Source organism: Panthera pardus, unplaced genomic scaffold (genome assembly GCF_024362965.1).
Source record: "Panthera pardus isolate Hobbes unplaced genomic scaffold, ASM2436296v1 HiC_scaffold_11, whole genome shotgun sequence".
NCBI lineage: Eukaryota > Metazoa > Chordata > Mammalia > Carnivora > Felidae > Panthera > Panthera pardus.
In genome coordinates, this window is record NW_026526666.1 from 63,698,886 (window position 1) to 63,719,895 (window position 21,010).

General features: G+C 48.0%; 1 protein-coding gene across 1 annotated transcript; it reads right to left on the reverse strand.

The window, feature by feature from the left end:
• Positions 1–4,542: 4,542 nt before the first annotated feature.
• On the reverse strand, positions 4,543–13,814 carry DMRTB1 (DMRT like family B with proline rich C-terminal 1). Its single transcript, XM_053895125.1, has 4 exons — positions 12,257–13,814; positions 10,444–10,649; positions 6,846–7,035; positions 4,543–5,490 (listed from the first exon to the last, which is right to left on the reverse strand). The coding sequence occupies exons 1-4, from the start codon at positions 12,846–12,848 to the stop codon at positions 5,348–5,350; spliced, it is 1,131 nt and encodes a 376-aa protein (XP_053751100.1). The 5' UTR covers positions 12,849–13,814; the 3' UTR covers positions 4,543–5,347.
• Positions 13,815–21,010: the final 7,196 nt, after the last annotated feature.

Consider the following 21,010-nt stretch of genomic DNA (forward strand, 5'->3'; position numbering starts at 1 on the left):
TTGGGGGAAAAAAAATTAATGGTTTCATTCCTTGTGTTAAGACCCGAGCTGGGTTGCTCTTTGTATTCAACCTGTCCATGTCTTGAAAACCAGCTGCACTGGGTGGACTGCAGTCAGGCAGCAAGCCCCAAGACGCACCATGACTTCCTCAAGACTCATAGCCCTCCCTTTCTGGGAAGCAGGAAAGCACAGTGTGGTTAGGAACTTAGCTCTAGACTCAGGTGCAACTCAGATTTAATCCCGGCTCTGCCATTTATAGGCACTATGGCCAAGTACAAGAACTTAATCTCTGTAGGTCTCAGTCTTGCCATCTGTAAACCAGGGGTATTATGGTGCCTGCCTGGAGGCGTTGCTGTGAGAATTCGCAGAGAGCATTTGTGAAAAGTGCTCAGTACAGTGCCTGGCACATGGGGAGCGCCTGGCAGTAAAGAGCCTCAGCTATTGGGCTTTGCAATTCTTAACCTCCTGACACAGTTTCAAAGAAGAGGCTTCTGTCAACCATCCAACGACGCAGGTACCATATACTGTACATTAAGAGGTGGCATTAGAAGTGGCATTTCAGGGGCGCTTGGGTGGCTCATTTGGTTAAGCGTCTGACTTTGGTTTAGGTCATGATCTCACAGTTCTTGGGTTTAAGCCCCGCGTCGGGCTCTGTGCTGACAGCTCAGAGCCTGGAGCCTGCTTCAGATTCTGTGTCCCCCTCTCTCTGTGCCCCTCCCCACTCATACTCTGTCTCTGTCTCTCAAAAATGAATAAACGTTAAAAAAAATAAAAAAAAGAAGCAGCATTTCATACAAGAGCTTCCTGTATCCTCAGCACACCCCTGAACCAATGTTACAGGGGCCAAGGGAGGCTCAGGGAAGAGATGCGATGCGCCCAAGAACACACAGCTAAGAGGAGGCAAGGGGTGGGGGGGTTAGCTGGGGGTGGAGCCCCTGGGGTGTGGCCAATGAGAAGAGGCTGTGACCCATCTAGGGTCTCTGAACAGCCCCCCAGTAAGGGGAACGTAGGCCCAGGTCCACCAAGACCACAGCACCCAGGAGTGGAAGGAGCTGTGAGGATCCCCAGAGCTGTAGGGAGAGGGTCTCATCCCCTGCGCTGGGGCCAGAGGGGTGTGTTTCGTCTCCAGGAGGGTGCAGAGCACCCCCACCCGACTCTCCGGGAAAACTGGGGGCATCACGGTGGGAGAGCTTCTCTCCAGTAAGGTTTGAGGAACCAAACCTATTTGTGCAGCCTTAGAAGACACAAGGACACAGACGTCCTTGCTCTGCACAAGCCACAAGAACAAGCATTCTGTCAATCCTGGCTCACACAGTGGGGCTTAGGTGAACCCCAGACCACGATGGGAGCTCAGGCAACGGGAAATGCTGACCGCCTTCTGGCTCAGAGGCCCGGAGGGCCCTTCCCACACCCATCACCATGATGCCTACTTTAGCATTTTCTCAGGAGGCTCTGTGTACTATGGTCAGTAGAGTGGAAGTGGTTTCCAGAGGCAAAGATCCTTAGGCTGTTCTCCCTATACTATGCTAGAATCTGCTCAGAAACTAGGGAGCTTTCATATGGTTAAAAAAAAATCTGAAGATAGGAACTCAGGGGAAAATGGGTATTAAAAACTCTGTAACTGGTGCCCACGGATGTATGTGGCCCTTTGCACACCCTTAGAAGCTGTGTGACATTGGGCAAATCGCTATCCTTCTCTTTGCCTCGCTTTCCTTCGTGAAATAGGGATGATAACGCACCTCTTCCCTGGATTGTTGTGAGGATTAAATGAGGGGAGGGGTGCAGTGCTCAGCACACAGCATAGTTTCAGTGAAGGCTCACTCCCTGTTCATCTGCCCCTGTGTGGGACCCCAGCAGACAGGGCACAAATGTAAGGCAAAAGATGCAGTGAGCGGCGAGAGCAGGGCATCTCAACTCCTCACCCCCAAATCCCCAAGATGGCCCTGAGATGCAGCCATTCATTCTGCAACAGGCACTCGGTAACTACTTGCCGAACCAATGCTGAGCCCACATTGGGAGCTGGGGACTACAGGGACAAATGAGACCTTGTCTCTGCCTCCAGGAAATTTGAAGACTTGGGAGAGGGGCATCTATTCAGTGGGATGGGTCATGTGATAGAGGGCTACAGAGAGCCTGGACAGGCTGAGTTGGCCTGGAGGAGGGGGCAGGTGAGCTAAGTCTGAAAAGGTAAGTAGGAGATGAGGGGGTGTACGTGCAAAAGTGCAGAAAGGAGAGAGAGAGGAATAAGCCATGGGACGCTGGGGTTGGGATTGGGGCTGGTGTCTGAAATATAGGAGGGTATCTATTTCACAGGCACAGCAAAGATGATTGCTGAGCAGTTGGCAATCACACAGCCCAGCCTAGAGGCTCATCATTCTGATTTCCCAGGGAGATGCCAGGTCTCTGGGGGGCGCTTCAAGCCCTGAGCTGCGGAAACCTATTCTTCCAGCTCAGCTGGCAACGGACCTGCGCGTGTCTCTGAGGCCAGTCGCTAGGCAACAGGCCCCGCCCACAGCTGCTCCCCGCGCGCCCTCTCCTGGCGGCTTCCTGACAGTACCTCCGGCGTCAGGCAATGGCTGCCTTCCAGAAGATTCTCCGAGCTCACAGCCAAGCCTCGGTTTAGGGATGAGCAGTGCTGCCGCTGGCTGCCGGTCTCTCTGCTTCCCATCCTTTTCTGCCTGGACCTCGCGGACTCCACCCCTGCAAAACCTGGGCTGGGCCAGCCTGTGAGAGAAGAGGCTGGAAAGCTGGGCAGACAGATTGTTGCAGATACTGGCCTCAGAGCAGTAGGGAGCCATAGAAGGTGTGTGAGCAAGGCAGCATGCTCAGATCCTGTGTTTCAGTGCTCATGCTGAAGCTGCTTCAGGAACAGGGCATTCAGGGAGCAAAGATTGGATTGACTGGAAAGGCTACAGGGAGCAGGGGTCCACCGACACCACCAAGGTAAATAAGTATGGTGTGAACACACAGGAAGGGACAAGCTGGGGCTATCAGAACTTGGGCTTCACACCAGGGGTAAGGGAGGAAGGCAGGTCTCCAACCCTGTCCCACAGTTGGTCTTTTCACCACAGCAGGCACCTTCAAGGTTCCAGGAAAAGATGCTAACCAGTCTTCAGACATTCTTCAGATCACAGGCCTATAGAACTGAGCAATCTTCCTCTTCCTAGAGTCCTGTGGACATGGACTCTGGCAACAGGACACTGCGCTTCTCAGCAGGCCAGAGCTTCCTATCTCAAACCTCACAGGCTAACCAAACATCCTGTTTCCTTGCACTGGTCTGGAATGTTACAGAGTACACGTGGTCAGACTCTCCCACTTCTGTGTGCATTGAGCAAAAATGCTTTGATTAATGTAGCTTGGTCGAAAAATCTTTCAAAACATGGAGTCCAAGATAAAACAAAGCGTATTGAAAAAGTAGGGGGTTGGGGCGCCTGGGTGGCTCCGTCGGTTAAGCATCCGACTTCGGTTCAGGTCATGATCTCACGGTCCGGGAGTTGGATCCCCGTGTCGGGCTCTGTGCTGACAGCTCAGAGCCCGGAGCCTGTTTCGGATTCTGTGTCTCCCTCTCTCTCTGCCCCTCCCCTGCTCATGCTCTGTCTCTCTCTGTCTCAAAAATAAATAAACGTTTAAAAAAAAAAAAAAAAAGAAGTAGAGGCACCAATCCAGCCTCACTTGGCCATATTGACAGGTCAGGGTCCAATGAGGGCAGGGTGAGAGAGGCCAATGGGAATCCAGGGCCACTGCAGTACTGTGGAGCCAAGGACAGGACTGGGGGGGGGGGGGGGGGGGGCGGGTAAGGGGGTGTTTCCGACTCAAAGCCAGGCTAATCCAAAGCCAGACTGAAGCCAGTGCTGACCTACAGGCCTACAGGGCTTCGGTCTGCCCTGCTGAAAGCACTGTCTGTAAAGCAGTAACTGAAAAATTCCTAGGACTGTACCTGTTCCAGCGCCTTCTAACAGAACAGGTCCAGGCCTAACCACTACACCAATGGTGGGAGAACATGGAGTATCACTTCTCGGTGGTCTTCCTGCCACTTGTCCTGTGAGGATGCTACAGGTCAGGCAGGCAGCAGGTCAGTTTGTTCTCTTGAAGACCAGTCCTTCCCTGGACAGAGAACAGGACACGGTCTCTCACCCAGAATCCTTCACTCCAGGTGCCCTATTCTCCTTCTGCACCCCCTACCGGGAGTGCCTACTTTCACCTAGTTCACTCGTGCTCTTTAAGACGTGGTCGAGGCCCCAACTTCTCCAGAAGGCTATCTCTGCCCACCCACACAGCTGGGGAAGGGAAACTAGAAGAAATCTTTATATTTTATGTGTCTGAATCCGATTTCCTCAAAAGGTCTCCACTGCTTGAGAAAAAGGTAGTGACAGTAACAATAATAATTAAAAAAATCTAGTAGCCTAGCCCAAGCGTCTCACTTGATAACAGAGGGAAAGGGAAAGGGGAGGTAGACTAGGGAGTGGCTTGCCAGGCCCCTGACCCCCAACCCAACACTGCCTTCCACAAGGATTTAAAAAGAGAATAAACCTTCCACAAGAATTTCCAATGCTCATTTTATTTCAACAGTCAGCTGTCCCCAGAGAAGGAACGGATACCACAGATGATTTAGAAGCACCATTCTATTGTCTGAGAACTGTATCAGTGCTTACAAACAGCCTACTTTTTAAAGTTGGCAATCACTATAAAAATATCAAATAATCAAACTTTAATAGATTTTTAAACCAGAAATGATGCCTATAATGGCTTAAACTTTATGGATGGGAGCCCCGGCGGTCAGAATGCTTAGTAAAGCCCATTGGAGAAGGGGCGCGGGGCAGTGGCCAGGCAGCCCTCGGGAGCCCGAGCAGCAAGGAAGGACACTGCAGAACCTGCCGTCAACGCCCTGGGCCCCCGCTGCTCCCACCAGCCACCTGGATGTGCTGGAAGCTTGGTGTCTGTGCCCCCAGCTGGGACCAAGCAGAGGCAGAAGCAGAAGGCTGAAATAGATGTGCCTCCTGTCCTGGAACCCGGCCTGAGGAAATCAAAGACCGCGTCTGGGAGTGAATCTGACAGCGGCACAACCTGGACACGGTTAAATTCATTCCGAAATGTGAGCTTCCACCAGCCCCCCGATCCTCAGAGCCCTGGCCTTCCCCTGCTAACCATCCTCCATCCTGTTCAGTCCCCCATCCCGGGACTGAGAGGACCCTAGAAATCACCCTCCTTCTTCCTGTCTTGAAATGGAAATTAACTGCTCTCTTAAGCCTACTACTATCCTTCCTCCCTACCCATCCCTGAACTCAAACAAGAACATCATTGCTGTAACACCCCTAAGCGCCCCCGCTGCTGGCCCGAGAGCCTGGACCTAGTCGGACTGCTCCTGAGAGGGCGGCTGGCTGGGCTCAGGCGGTGGTTCCTCCCCCTCCTCCTTCTTCTCAGGCGGCACCTCGGGCGGCACCTCGGGCGGCTCCTCCGGTGCCGGTGCTGGCACCTTCACATCCTGGTCGTCTGTGAAGGACAAAGAGGGGCTGGGTTTACAGGATTCACTAGGAGGAAGATTACCTACCTTCAGATGTAAACTTTCTATAAGGCATTCTCACCCTTCCTGGTCCCCGTGGAGAAGGATTTTGCCTCTCATTTGCTAGTCTGGACACTGGCAATGTAGCCCCCTGCCACATGACACAGACTCAGGTTCAAACTCCGGTTCTGCCTGTACGAGCTGGGGGACAAGAAGCAAGCTACTCCCCAGCTCTGAACCTCAGTCTCTTTCCGTCAAATGAGAGAGCTACCTGGCAACATCAAGGTCAGCAAGAGGACGAGGGGAAACAGTGAGAACGCTAATGCCTTCCTCGTTCTAGGTTCTGTTTAATCCTCAGAATAACCTCGTGAGGTAGGAACCATTGTTAGTCCGCTTTTGCAGAAGGTGAAGCTGAGGCACCAGGGGGTGAATTAACTTGCCCAAGGTCACGCAGCTGGTAAATGCCAGAGCCAGGACCAATACCCAGGCTGTCTGGCTCCGGGGCCGGCATGCTTCAAGCTACGTCCCGTCTCCCCATCCTGTGGATCTAGGCATCTCACACACAGCCAAGTGTGCGACAGGTCTTAGTTTCTTTTCCTAAGGCGCCTCAGGGAAGGATAGAAAGGGGAAAAAAATATCCTAGAACCTTTAAAGCTGCGAGAGTCTCAAAGAAAAACCAAAGCATTTCTACATCCAGAATTTCAGCTATCACAGGAACCCTGTGACATGACCCATTTTACAGATGAGAAGACGGAGTCCTAGAGAGGGTATGAATGCCCGAGGTCACCCAGCGCACCAGTGGCAGAGCTGCGAAGGACAGCTCCTGGTCTGTTTCTCTCTACAAGTGGCCTGGGGTAAAGGACCCTTCCCCAGCCGGCCCAACCCAGCTCCAGCTACTGCTCCAGGCTCCGCACCTGCCATTTCCCTAGCCAGAGAGGCCCCAGCCGAGCCAGAGAAGCCTGGCACCTCTGGTCTTCTGAACACACCACATGCATGCCACCCTCCACGTCTCTGCCCACAGGCCCTGGTAAGGGGAGGGAATTAGCAGCGGACCTGGAGCCAGACAGAATTCTGTTGAAATCTAAGCTCTGCCATCTGCCACTTACGTATGCGAGAACCTCTCAGGGTGCTGTTGGTTTTCTCACCTGAGACTGGGGACCCCCTCTCTTAGATGCTCGCATAGGGAATAAAGGGAGGGATATAAGGAAAGAGCTTATCCCAGGGTCTGATACATTTTAAGTTCTGTTCTCCATTTCCCTTCTCTCCACATCCACTTCAGATCAGGTCCCCCTTCCTCTAGAAAGTCTTCCTGGCTCCCCCAGAAGCTGGACTACAGGTCACTTACCAGTGGTCTCCTTGTCTGTGTCAGACAGGACAGCAAGAGAGAAAGATGCCGGTGGCGGCGGCGGTGGCGGTGGCAGCGGTGGGAGGAAGTGGAGCGCAGACAGGAAGCCGGGCGGGAGGAACTGAGGCTGCTGCGGAGGCGGAGGCGGCGGGTAGTAGCTTGGCTGGAAGTCTCCCACCGACTCCGACACCTGCACAGCACACACACAGCAGAGAAGCCAGAGAGGAAGAGGCTTAGCCAGATGGGCTATCAAACAGGTCTCATACTTCTAAATGGGGGGCTCCCCAAGAGGTCGATTCGCCTCTCTGACCTAAGCACCTGGGCACAGGGCACTCGGAACAGGGTGTTCAGCAAATACCCACCAAATAACTGAAGGCAAGAACAAATACCGGCACATCTCAGGTGAGCCTGGGGAGCAGCCAGTCCCACCGAGCCCTTTTGTATATGCTTAGATCCATGACCTCACTCCATCCTCATGACCCTAGGAGGGAGGTTCTAGTGTCACCCTCACTATAATGATGGAAAACAGTGTCAGTGAGGTGAAGCTTCGGGCCCAGGGCCACAGAGCTGGTAAGTGCAGAGGCAGAACTGGAGCCCAAGTCTGTCGGACTCCACTGCTCTGTGCTGAATGCATCCCAACCCCCTGTGGCCCCATTTTCTGGTATAGCTAAGGACTTGGAATTGAGAGTCGGGGGCCTTTGGAGGCCCTGTTCCAATACAACAGCGTGTGGTGCAGCTGTTAGAGGCAAGGGAAGCTGGGAGACCTCAGCAAAGCAACTTCAGCAGTTAGCCCTTCCATGTTTCTGTTCCTTCTTCAGAACATGGAAGCTGAGCTCAAGCCACAGGACCCCAGGGCTGGAGTGGGGGCATCTGGAGTGAGGACTACACAGATTGGAGCTTAACCCAGAAAGACGCGAATGTAATAAAAAAAAATAATAAATTTCATTGGGGCGCCTGGGTGGCTCAGTCGGTTGAGCGTCCGACTTCGGCTCAGGTCATGATCTCACGGTTTGGCAGTTCGAGCCCCGCGTCAGGCTCTATGCTGACAGCTCGGAGCCTGGAGCCTGCTTCGGATTCTGTGTCTCCCTCTCTCTCTGTCCATCCCCTGCTCATGCTCGGTCTCTCTCCCTCTCTCTCAAAAATAAATAAACATTAAAAAAAAATTTTAAATAATAATAAATTTCAGATGTAGTTCCTATCATTTACTTCTCCATCCAGATCCTTTAGAGCAGCAATTTACATGCCATGTTCTAGAGAATCCTAATGTCCTAGAAGAGATCTGATGTGCTCTTAAAAATGGTCTTTGTTAAGGCACTTTGAGAAACCCCACACTGCCCCCACACTGGTGAGTCACACATGAGCATGTTAAAGCCTTGAGACAATCTGCAAAAATCATTTCCTAACTTAAGTTAACCACAAGGAAAGGAAGGAAGCCCACCTTTAGGTGCCTGCTACATGCCAGACCCTGTGCCAGGCACACATTACCACGCATTACACCTATTCCATCTGTCAATGGCCCCGTGAGATAGGTACTCTTACCCCTACTATACAGACCGAGAACCTGAGTGAGATCCTCAGAGGTTACATGACTTCCCCAGGCCATATGGTTAGGAAACAATGGAGGGAAGATTGGATCCCAGGTCTGTCGAGCTCCAAGCTTGTGCTGTTTTGTGGGAAGAGGACAGAGGAAGTAAAGAAGCAGCAAATGGGGCAGGGACAGGAATAGGAGGCTGAAGACCTCTCTGGAGAGTATCTCAGAGCCTGGGCACAGTGCAGCAGGACAAGGATGAAAGCAATTCATAGGCTCTTGGGTTTGAAACAGCTTCACAAATAAACGCCTGATCCTTTATCCAGACGTGGAGGGGGTGGGAAGGGGGATTATTAGTGCTTTAATTCCAAGCTGCTCAGCCAAGTCTCTCCCTGGATCACAGCTCCTGCCTGGGGCCTGTGGTGGCAGCTCAGGCCCAGATAAACCAACTGAGATCACACTCTTAACAAAGGCCGTCTGGCAAGCCTGTCAATCAGAGCCCTACCCTGGACGCCAGGCTCCATCCAAGCTTCTGTGTGAGCAGACGGTGGGTGCGTGCTCCACTTGGCCAGGGCCCCCTCTTTGTGTGAAGGCTGGAGGCACCGTGCTCTCCTTGAGCTGCGAGGGGGTGGCCAGTGCCCACAGAGTTCAGGGGTGTGGGGAGTCAAGGGCCATGTTTGCTCCTCCTCTGCACGACAGACACACCTCAGGCAGCACCAAGTGCCAGGGCTCCAGAGTTGGGGTGACTGCCACTCTGTTACTGAGCAGCTGTGTAATCTGAATCCCCAGTTCTGTGACCATGAGCAACTACTTAGCTTCTCTGAGTCTTCTTCCTCCACTCTACAGTGGGGTAATACAGCGTGCCCTGATGGCTCACGTAAGGGTCAGGAGGCACCCCAGAAATTCTCAAGACCAGTGGTTTCCAAACGGTTTCCCCTTGAATCAATGGAAAAGGACTTATCAGTATCTAAAGTATCTAAAACAGACAGCAGAGATGCTGCTGGGGCTGCAGCAGGAGTGGGGACCCAGCGCCCTGGGTGCCTGACCTGCCTGGACACCTCTGGAAGCTCATCGCTCCACACTCCGCAGCTAAGACTCTCGGTATGTACATGTCAGGCGTTCCTCCTTCTTCTCAGTCACTTTCCACGTTAAACAAAGAAGCCTGCTCTGTCCTCGCTCTTCTCTACCCTCCACCCAAGAGAAACACCTAACACCCAGGGTTAGGCTTTTAGTTCTGAGGGAGGCAGGAAAGGTAATAAGGGTTTACTTTTCCGTGAGCTTGAGCTGCATTGGAGTGGACCTTCCCTACAGGCCCAGCCTCATGGGCCCAAAGTCAAGACTGGATACCCAGGCCTCTATCCTGCAGTCATCACAGGTCTCAGGGTTGCCAAAAGGTAAAGGGCTTTTAACCATTCTGGTCTGCAAGGCGCTGGTAACCAAGGCCACAAAACCTGATCACCCCGACTCGTACCTCACATAACAGGGATGGCCTGACTCTTACATACTCAGTATTCAAAACTCCAGGCTTATGTCGGGAGAATGTTTCCATATTTTTCATGACTAAGCTTAAATTTCTCCTGAAAGCCCTCTGCAGTCTCAAGAGGCCCATACCTTTGGGCGGGGGACCTATGTCTGCTCCTGGCTCCGCCCTCAACTACGTGGTTCCAGGACAGTGATGCCTCCTTTCTGGTACCCAGCAAAATGAAGCACCCTTCCAACATCAGCATCCCGTGAGTCCAGGCTGCTGGTCACTCACCCGGTCGGTGGTACTGTGTGGCTATTCCCGGGTTTATCTGAGATGTGTCTGCATTCGTTCTTGCTTGAGCTCCCAGCTCTGAAAAGCACATGCCACAGCCCAGGCCAACTTGTTTACACGCGAATGGACTTGCCTACACATGTGCACTCCCACAGGTGTACATGGCACAAGGTCAATGTTATATCCATCCTACCAGTGCTCAGAGCCTGGCACAGCCTGGCACAGCGGTCTGCTTCCTGGGATTGAGGATGTGTAATGGCAACAGGGCATGTGGGGTAAGGAGGAACCAGGAAAGGAGTGAGGATGGGACTTACCAAGCTTCCTCCATGGTAGGGGCTGCAGGACACATGCCGGAAGCCCCGCTGCAGGGGGATCCCCGGAGGCGGGGATCCATCCTGGTAGCCCAGCGGGAATGCACAGTAGGAATGCATGATGGAGCAGCTAGGGTACAGCTTGGAAGGCTGTCTCTCCAGGTGCTCAGGCCCCACCACATGATCTGAGCTGATGTTCAGAGGGAGCCCTGAAAAGGTAAGCAATGATGGAAGTGTTAAAACAACACAGAGCTAGGAAAAAGAGCATCACATCACTGTGCGAAGGCAGCACACAACACTCAGATCCACTTACAAAGATCTCCCACGTCCATTATGCTTTTGATGCTCCCTGCTTTTTAAGCCCTTCAGCCACGTCCCCCTGCTCTTAGAAAAAGTCCTTGGCATAGCCACAAAGCCCCATGAGGGCTGGTGCCTGCCTCCACTCCAGCCTCCGCATGCACTATAACCCAACAGCTTCTCCTTTCTCATCAACCTCAAGGCCTTCACAGATGCTGTTCCCTCAGTTTAGAAGACTTTCCCCCCTAATCCCACTGTGCCTCTGGAAGTCCTCAGCTCCTACTCTTCCTTCAGACCACAGCGAGACCATCAATTATTAGAGCTCTTTACATTGATTTGTGTGATTCCTCGACCGGTGCTGTCCCTCCCACAAAGACAAGATCCTTGAAGGCAACAAATGTGCCTTTGCCCTCTTCACTTCTTCATCACTAGTGAATGGCACATAGTTAAATGCTCAGCCCCTGCTGAGATGGAACAAAGAAAGGCACTGTGTCTATGGAAAGGTATCTTCTAGAATTGCTATTTCAGGTCTGTCTTCCCCATCTAGTTTCCTGGGGACCCAAAGTTTACTAGAATGTCCCAGAAGATAGAAATGGCCTTCAGAAAGCATCCAGGCCGGTCCCCTTAGCGTAGAGGGGAGAGGCTGCCACAGAAGGAAGGAGCTTGCCCAAGGTGACTGAGCAGTTCCCCTAGCCTCCTGTGCTCTTCCTACCACACTGCCATAGGGAAAACCAAAAAAGAGCGTGTCTCTGCCCATAAAGAGCGTCAAATCTATATATGACTTGCGATTGAAATTTTAAAGAGGCTCCAATCTATGACTTGAAATTGTACTTTTAATAGTGCAAACCACAAGACATAGAGAACCATGTAATTTATGCATGTGATGGGTGGGGAGAAAAAGAAGCAACATCAATATTTCAACCGTTCTCCAATGGGGAACATAAAACGGTCTCATTCCCAGGCCCGGTAAAAGGGTGCGTAGGGGTGCGCAGGTGCAATGGGATAGGGCCCTTGCAAGGGAAGTCCGCTGGGAGGAGCCTCCAGCTTCTAGAAACGGAAGGAGTGCGCAGGCGCAGTCAGGGCTGCGCAGGCCCACCCACAGTGGCCTCCTGAAGGAGGCGCCACCAGCCCTAGAAAAAGGCGGGAAGAAGCGCGCAAGCGCAGTAGGGCGCCTCTCGAACGTCTTCCTGAAGAAGGACCCACAGCCAAGGCGTCTGGGGGCCATTTTCTTTCTTGCTAGACGGCAAAGCAAGAAGCTAAATTTTAACATTTTAACGGCCGTCTGAACCGCCCGTTCCTTTCTAACCCTCTCTCGTCACCTTTTTCCAAAATGCCACCCAACCCAAATCTCTATTTAGAGGAAAGCTTCCCAAAGCAAGAGTACCTCTGGAAAGCATTTTCCCCACCCCCACCCCGAGGGTCCATCCCCGCAGGATCCAGGATGGCCTAGGCTGCCAGCGTAAGGCACTGGAGAGGAATCCCAGGCGGGGCGAGGCCACGCAGGGCCTGGGAATCTTACCGAAGTCGAACGGCGGGCTGGGCAGGGGCCGCAACGGACTGCGCAGCCCCAGGCGGTCAGGGCACCCCCTGCCTGCTACCTCCATCCCAAGCTGGGGCCCCACCGAACCGGGCATGGCCACGGCGGCTCGATCGCCGCTCGGCCCCACGTGGCCGCGGCCGCGGCCGTGGCCGCCCAGAACTGGCTGGAAGGCGCTCGGGCCGGGGCTCGGGCCCCGTGGGGGCCTCTCCGGGAAGCCGGCGGCCACGCGGCACTCGGGGCCTGGCTCCCAGTCTCCCGAAGCGGTCAGCAGAGGCAGCTGGCGGAGGCTTGCGCCCAGGGCTGCGGCCGCGGCCCCTGTCAACAGCTCCTGGCCCTGCGCGACGAGGGCCCCGTCCTGCTCCTCCTCGGAGGCCTGCTTCTTGAGCACCTTCTGCGCAGCCATGATCTTCTGGCGCTCGGTGATCAGGTAGCACTTCTCGCAGGTGCACTGCTTCCAGCGGCACTTGCCCGCATGGCCCTTGACCGGCACCAGAAAGCCATGGTTCCGGCACCTGGAGCACTTGGGGGTGCGCAGCATCTTGTCGGCCAGCTTGGCAGGGTCTTCCTTCATAGCACAACCGCCACCTCTGGGAGCTGCAGAGCGAGTGCGGCAAGGATAAGCGGCGCCCCACAAGTCTCTGCTGCTGGGGACTTTGGATACACTTGTAACAAAGCAGTTCTCCGTAGTCCCGGGAACTGCTGCAGGACCCTTGCATTTTCCCTCCTTTTTTGGAGTGCAGAATTTGGAGTCGTTGTGTGCCTTGGTTAATTACATGCAAGGGATTGAGTTGATTAAGTTCTTCATGGAATACTATTGCATGTATGTCTTCTGTGTTATCTGAAGTCTTACGCAGTTAATTTTCCAAACTTTCTGTTCCCGCCACACCGCAAAGTATTTTTGTAACTTCAAAAAAGGCGGAGTGACGTTCAACGGTCCACAGATTTAAAGCACCAGAGAAGCCCAGCTCTCAGTAAACCCATTCCAGGAGAAAAGCATTCTAAGAGGGAAACCGTGTTTCTCCTCCCAAAAGTTGCTGCTTCTGCTGAATTTCATTTCTCTCTCTTTGCTGAGAAGCAACGGTTCACAGTGATGTTTCCAGAATATTCTCAAGAGCTCCGTGCAGTGTGATGGTTTGTGCAAGGGTCTTCCCTTAGAGGAAGACTCTTATTGGTATAGAAATGCTTTTCTGGAAAATGGTACATTGCTGTTGTGGATGCCTTCCAAAGTAAAGCATATTTGCAACAGGATATTTTAGCATGAGTTTTTTTTATCATTTCTTAACGTTTTTTACCATTTCTTAACGTTGCCAGTGAATTTAGCTATCCCTATAAAGCAGCCTAAATATCGGGACACCTGAAAACTGGTACAAATTTCATAGTTTTACAATGCTTCTAAATTAATTCATTTTCTTGTCTGATAGAAATTTATGCCACTCTGAGGTCTTTTTTTCTTTTCTTTTTTTAGGCCCCTAAAATAGGAAAAAAAAAAAAATGGGTCACTAATACCTAAGTTGAAAAGCCTATAATCATAGGATCTGTCATATTTAAGGAGATAGTTACACTTAAAACCTGACTAAAATGTGTGTGTTTTAAACTGACCTTTTTCTGAATTTTTTTTTCTGGTAGGAGAATGGTAGAAGCCGAGGCCTGGTGTCCACCTTGATTTTCCTGAGCTCGTGGTAGTGGCTGTCCTTTGCACTTCTCATGAGCCTCCAGACAATAGGATATGGTTGCCCTTCTGAGGCTGATACCGAAAGCAGAAAAGAGGTTTGTAAAACCCTTTTCTGCTTGAAAGAAACATACTCCTCATTTTAATAAGAGGGCAAAAGTATATGCTTCCTGTATTATTTGGCCCTTCAAGAATTCCACTGGTAATTTTATAGCCATTTAAAGAGATCGAGATTTGTCTCTGCTTGCTTTAACACCCTCTATCTTAGTTTTTGATTTAAAAAATATGATCCTGTATATAAAAGGACAGGCAAGCTCTTTTTCTGACTCCACCAATTCAAAATGTCTAATTTTTTCACTGCACTTGTCATTTGAAAATGGTCCTTAAAAATCATAGTTTCAGTACTGCTGTCAAAAAATCTGGGGCATAAACTGCATTGTTTCATGATAAGGTCATATTCCACATTATCAAATTTAAATTTTAACATCAAATAACATCGGATGATGAGACAAAAAAGAAAACTGCTCTCATTTACATTTCATGCTTGACCACCCAAGCTCTCTTCATTTTCCTATTAATGGTTTAAAGGAAAATCCTATTCAAAGCCAACTATTTGAATTAACATATTTTGCTCTTGTTAACTACAAAATGCTTCCATATTTACTTCATAGCTTTAGGGGCAAAATATACCCAAGGTGATGTGAATTTGCATCATGCTTTGAGAACACTAATAAACAACCATATATCTTTTTAATCAGTAGTCACATTATAAGATGCAAAAACCCCAGGGTTTACACAGTAAACAAATCTAAGAGAAAGAAAAAAATTCTAGTTTATTTCTCTCTTCCCTGGAAAGTCTCAATTTGTATAGGTAAATTCCAACAGAGCTTTATTTACTTCACTCTTGGAAATTCAGGCAAACTGATAGTTTTGTTTTATTTGGTGTGATGACTGATTACTTCTTAGGCTGCTGCTTTTTAAAAGAAATATATACATTTCCTTAAATTGTTATTTTTAAAGGATGGTAAAAGTGAAAAACTGGAAGTCAGAAAAGGATGGGAGCCTTAAGTATATAGTGGACCCCTTCTTTCCTCACACCTAAACCTTAGGATACTTATGTTTAAGAAAGGCTGCATCCTTGTAAGCAGTAGTTTATAAAATAACAAGTCATTGGGGAACCTGGGTGGCTCAGTTGGTTGAGCATCCAATTTCGGCTCAGGTCATGATCTCACGGTTCATGGGTTCGAGCCCTGCATCGGGCTTGCTGCTATCTGAGCCTGCTTTGGATCCTCGTTGCCCCTCCCCAGTGTGCTCTCTCTTTCTCTCTCAAAAATAAGTAAACATTAAAAAAAAATAAGTCATAGTTATCAATGAATCACCAGTTTGACTAATTAAGCACAGAGGGGCTGGTTGGTGGTCATATGTGACTCCCAGGTTCAAGGCTCCTTTTCCCTGGAAGTCCCAAGTTTCCTGTCTTGAATAATGCCTCTTCTTTTCAGCTAATATGACTGCTATTGGTACTGTTTAATTTATATTCATTGTAAAGAGTCTTGTGTTATACAGTGCATGGAGGTATCATTTATAATCATTAAATATTGCATGCACTGTAATGCCTCCTTACTGGTAGTACACAAGAGTAAGGAAGTCCTTTTTTTGCCTATAGCTTCTTTCCCCTAACAGTTATAACACAGATATCTGCTATCTTCCCCTTCTTCAGGCTCTCTTGAGTGAGCAATGAAAATTTTATTGAAGATATTTTAGGGGATGGAGGGGAGGACTTACATAACACATCCTATAGCAGATGCTTTAAAATCCTGCCTTAGCATTTCTGTTCTCTCAACATCCTCCTCTACTGTGCCGTACCCACCGGAGAGAAACTGGTCTGCCCCCAGCACCCCACCCCCCACTCCCAGTCCCCAGCCTCTCTAGTTTCTCTCTTCTTTCTTGATTTTTTTTTGGGAGCTCTGTAACAGCTGTGACGATCTTATTTTCCTCTATGTCTAGCACAAAATAGACATTCGGTAAATATTTGTTGAATGTACAAATGGATCTTGCCTCCCTCTCCTGCCAATGTCAAAATTACCTCATCTCTGATTGGCACGGTAAATCGGCTTGGCTTCAGCAACTCTCCTCAAACATATAAAACAGAAAACCCACGATGAATAAGATCACTCTCCTGAAAAGCATTATTTGGTGATCAACTTTGGTTCCGTCAGCTCACCCCCCAACCTCTAATGGTTTAATAAAAGAAATAATCATTGCTAGCACTTACTGTTTATATATGCAGTAATTATTCAGTTCTTTGTGTGCATTAATTCATATAATCCTCACAACAGTGCTCTAAGGTAGGTGTGCTGTTATGTTCACCCCCATCTTACACATGAAGAAACTGAGGCCTAGAGAAGTAACTTGCCCAGGGTTTTATAGCCATTGAGTGGCAGAGCCATGATTCAAAACCAGAAAATCTATCCTCAAAGTCCATATTCTTATATCTGCTAATTAATATTTCTTCTAAATTAACACAGTGCTCTCCCCAAGAAAACTTTAGTGATGAATAGAAATGTTTGTTTTATTACATATCCCATTACAACTGGGGCAAAAGGGGGGAAGGAAGTATCAATCTGGGGAAGCTTCCTAAGATGCCCTGCATATTAGTTGCTTTTCTTCACCCATAGCTGATATTTATTGAGTGCCAACTATGTGCTAAGTATAAGTGACACAGAAGTAAATAAAAAAGACAGGATCCTTACCTTTAGGCATACATTCTAGCTGTCAAGCTGGGCAGTAAACAGATAATTCCAGATGAAAGCTGGGGAATAGTGGGGGGTGGGGGGCATGTGGAGAGAACCAGGATTCTATGGGAATCCATATGAGGGCCTAACCTGAATCAAGAAATCAGCTCCCTTGAGGGGTTGATTTCTAAGCTGAGGCTGAAAGGATGAGTAGGAATTAGTCAGGTGCAGGGGCAGAAGAGAGGTGTGTCAGACAGAGTATTGGAATAGCATGTTTCAAGGCCTGCAGTGTGGCTATGGTAGAGTGAAGTCAGGAGACTGGACAGAGATAAGGAATAGAAGCTAAACAGTAGCCAGGGGCGACTGGGTGGTTCAGTCGGTTAAGCGTCCGACTTCAGCTCAGGTCATGATCTCACAGTCTGTGAGTTTGAGCCCCCTGTCAGGCTCTGTGCTGACAGCTCAGAGCCTGGAGCCTGTTTCCGATTCTGTGTCTCCCTCTCTCTCTGACCCTCCCCCATTCATGCTCTGTCTCTGTCTCAAAAATAAACAAACGTTAAAAAAAAAAAACAAAACTTTTTTAAAAAGTTAAACAGTAGCCAGATTGTGGAGGGAGTCCTTGGGGACAAATTATGGGTGTCACTATCTAAGATTAAGTAGAGGAAATGACATAGCAGAGCCAGCCCAAACTAGAACCCACACATCTAGACATGTCCCTGCCCTTAGTTTTTCTTTCAGAAAGTAGAATAATAAGTAACCAGGACTCACATAGGTATTGCAAGATTAAAATGAAGTTGAGTATGGTTTTCTTTGGGGTGGTTGTTCCAGGCGGGGCACGCACTCGAGGCTAGCCATGGCTCTGAACTAACACTATGCTAGCCAGGATTGTTTATCCTATGCCTGCAGCCCCGTTCACTGGTTCATGTGACCTCCCCTAGAAATCTCTTAAGAGTCACAAAGCAGCCACGATGGAAGACAAAACAGTGACAGAAAAAGAGAGTGACATGAAATCAAACAGAAAGCAGTTGAAAAGGTTTTGTAGGTAAAGCCCAGAACAAACAATTCTGTGCAGAAAGTACACGATCTGGGCAGACAGGGCATACTCAAGATGGTACAATTAACTGAGTTAGACCCAATAGCGCTGGGGCTAATGTTTTGTTTTCACTTGCTAATTTGATGAAAAAAATATTTTTACACACAGAAACTTTCACATATAACTGTTACATGTACTTTCATAGTACTATTTTTTGTCTTAAAAGATGAGAGGCACATATCCCTATAAACACATTGTTAATAGGGAATAAAAGCCTCAATATCACTCTCCTTTAGTAAAATGAAAATTTGGTTTTACACAACATGCATGAATTTTTTAAAATGTTTGTTTGTTTATTTATTTATTTTTGAGAGACAGAGACAGAGAGAGCACAAGTGGGGGAGGGGCAGAGAGTGAGAGGGAGACACAGAATCTGAAGCAGGCTCCAGGCTCTGAGCCGTCAGCACAGAGCCCAACGTAGGGCTCAAACTCACAAACCAAGCGATCATGACCTGAGCAGAAGTCGAATGCTTGCTTAACCAACTGAGCCACCCAGGCACCCACAACATGCATGAATTTAATGCCAATATATGCAAGGCACTGTTTCCGAATAAAAGGAGAGTCAAAAAGAAGAAAGGATCAAAGAAAATTAAATTTAATTTTCCTTTACATGTATATTCATCGTCTAGTTTCTTAAAACAGTAAATTCTTATTTATCCAAACAAAACAAAACAGTAAATCCTTACTTACCAAAACGCAGACTTTCCCCCTGAATTCTGCTTCTATGAGAATGGAAGGCAGATATCAGGAATTTATCTTTCAAGAGATCTTTTCATTTTATGTCATGGCATCAGTATAAATTCAGTCCATATTGTAACTGTAAACACATGACAAATACTGCTTTAGAGATAGGCAAACCGGGTGAGAACCTGATCACTACTCATTAGCTGCGTTACCATGGCTAGGTCACGTAACTTCTTTGCACCATAGTAGTACCAGCAGTAGAAGTGATATTTGTCTAATGTGCTACAAATTCCAGAGTACCCCACATTTATCCCAAATAGTATTATTAATATTTAATGAATGTGCCCACAGCTTTGGAGGTGAAGGGGTTCAGAACAAGTCTCCCCAACATGTGCTACTTTGGCATACGGACTATTTTGAGCCGAAGGCGATCAAGACCCTGCAGGCCTAAGAGAAACTTTCCACCCTTCCTTAACTAGAAGAATATGAATTGAGGGGTTTTGCCAGCGTAAGAGTTATTATCAGAGATAAGTTTTATCTTAATGACCTATCTGTACGGCAGGGCAAACATCTGATTACCAATCTGCCCTTCTTCTTATTGGCCTGTGAATTGCCCTCCTCCCCTTTGAAGCCCCAGGCCCCTATCCCATTTCTTAGCTCAGGATGGCAAATATAAGCCATTTAACCTTAAAGTTATTAAATGTCTCATGTATGTGGGGGTTTCCACACATACAAAACTAAATTTGTTTTTCTCTTGTCCATCTGTCTCATGTCAATTTAATTTAGACCAGCCAGAAGAATCTTTGAAAGATAAAGGAAAAATTTTCCTCTCCAACATAGGCATGGTCTCATTTAAATCATAGGACATCCCAGGGTACCTTGGTGGCTCAGTTGGTTAAGCATTCAGACTTTGGCTCAGGTCATGATTTCACAGTTCCTGAGTTCAAGCCCTGCATTGGGCTCTCTGCTGTCAGTGCAGAGCCCGCTTTGGATTCTCTCCCTCAAAAATAAATAAACATTAAGAAATTTAAATCACAGAACACCTACAAGGGAAGTACTTTTGTTATGTCCATTTGACAAATAATAAAACTAAGGCTTACAGAGGTGAAGAAAATTCTTCCCCAAGGTGTACAGGAAGTGGCAGAAACATGTATGAATAGCTTCCAAGTCTGTTCTCTTAACCATTATGCTATCATTGCCATCATTTAGTTATTTCATTTACATTAGACTTTTTTTTATAAAAGCAGATCTCTGACTCTTGCAGGATTATAGTGCATTTAGAATGCCCAGCACAGTGCCTGGTATCTGGCACACGGTTAGCATGCGTTACATGGTATCCGTGAGGAGGAAGGGCAAGGGAATAGGGAGTGAGAAGAAAGAAAGAATATCTCCACCTCCAACCAGGACATTTGATTCAGCTGCTCAATCTTTCCAGGTGGCTTCAGGCTCTCCAAGCACAGATTAAACCCAAGCTGACTGACACCATAGCTTTACCCCCATGTGGCTATTGAGCACTTTGAAGTGTGGCCACTCCAAATTAAGATGTGCTAAAAATATAAAATACCAGATTTTAAAGACATAGTCCAAAAAAGGATGTAAAATATCTCATTAATAAGTTGTAGAGATTATATACTGAAACGATATTTTGAGTAGATTAAGTTAAATAACATATTTTATTTTAATGTGTTTTTTTTACTTTTTTCATGTGGCTGCCAGAAATTTTCAAATTACGTATATGTCTCACCTTGTATATCTACCGGATAGTGCTGAAAGAGATTTGTCTATGTGGGCCTTCTTCCACTTCCAAAGAGTAGGTTTTTAACAGTAACTCAAATTTAAGCTGTTACACCACCGTCAACAGTATGCCACTTTGACACACCCCTTCTTCACGTGGGCCACATGACCTTCACTAGCTTGAACCTACTCTGTGTCATTTCGGGCCTTTCTAATGGAATCAAAACTCTGTCTCGTGCTTTAGAATTGGAAATATTTATCTGACTATTAGGATATGTCAGCTAGAAGATTCTAATAAAACTGTAGTTTGCATTTTGAACCTTCAGATGTATTGATGTTATTTTTACAGGAATATTTCCATAGTGCTCTTGGTAGGTGTAAATTGCTAGTAAAAAAATACGTAAACTAGAAAAGAAGGGTGTTATTTCATACTAAGGTTACACCATTCCTGAGATACATAACCCTTTAGATTCTCCTAAGATCCCAACCAGAGGGCATGGACAATTATGTACATGCTGCTTGATAAATGGAGTCCTTTGGACATGTAATATCGTTAGGAACTCTGGAAGTTTAATAAAAAATTATTTGATTTATGCCCTTCTCCCCCAGAACTCACCCCAGATAAACAGTTACTACCACCAGGAGCATTAGTGCTGCTTTGCACAAATAATTCCTTAAACAAGCAAACAAAAGGCATGAGGATTTGTTATGAACGGTTTTCATCTAAGCATATAGGGATTATTGCCTCCCACAACATTTTCTTTAAACATGGTTAGACTTACTTAGTTTAATGAGTTTGGGGATTGTTGCTTTTTCCCCTTCAA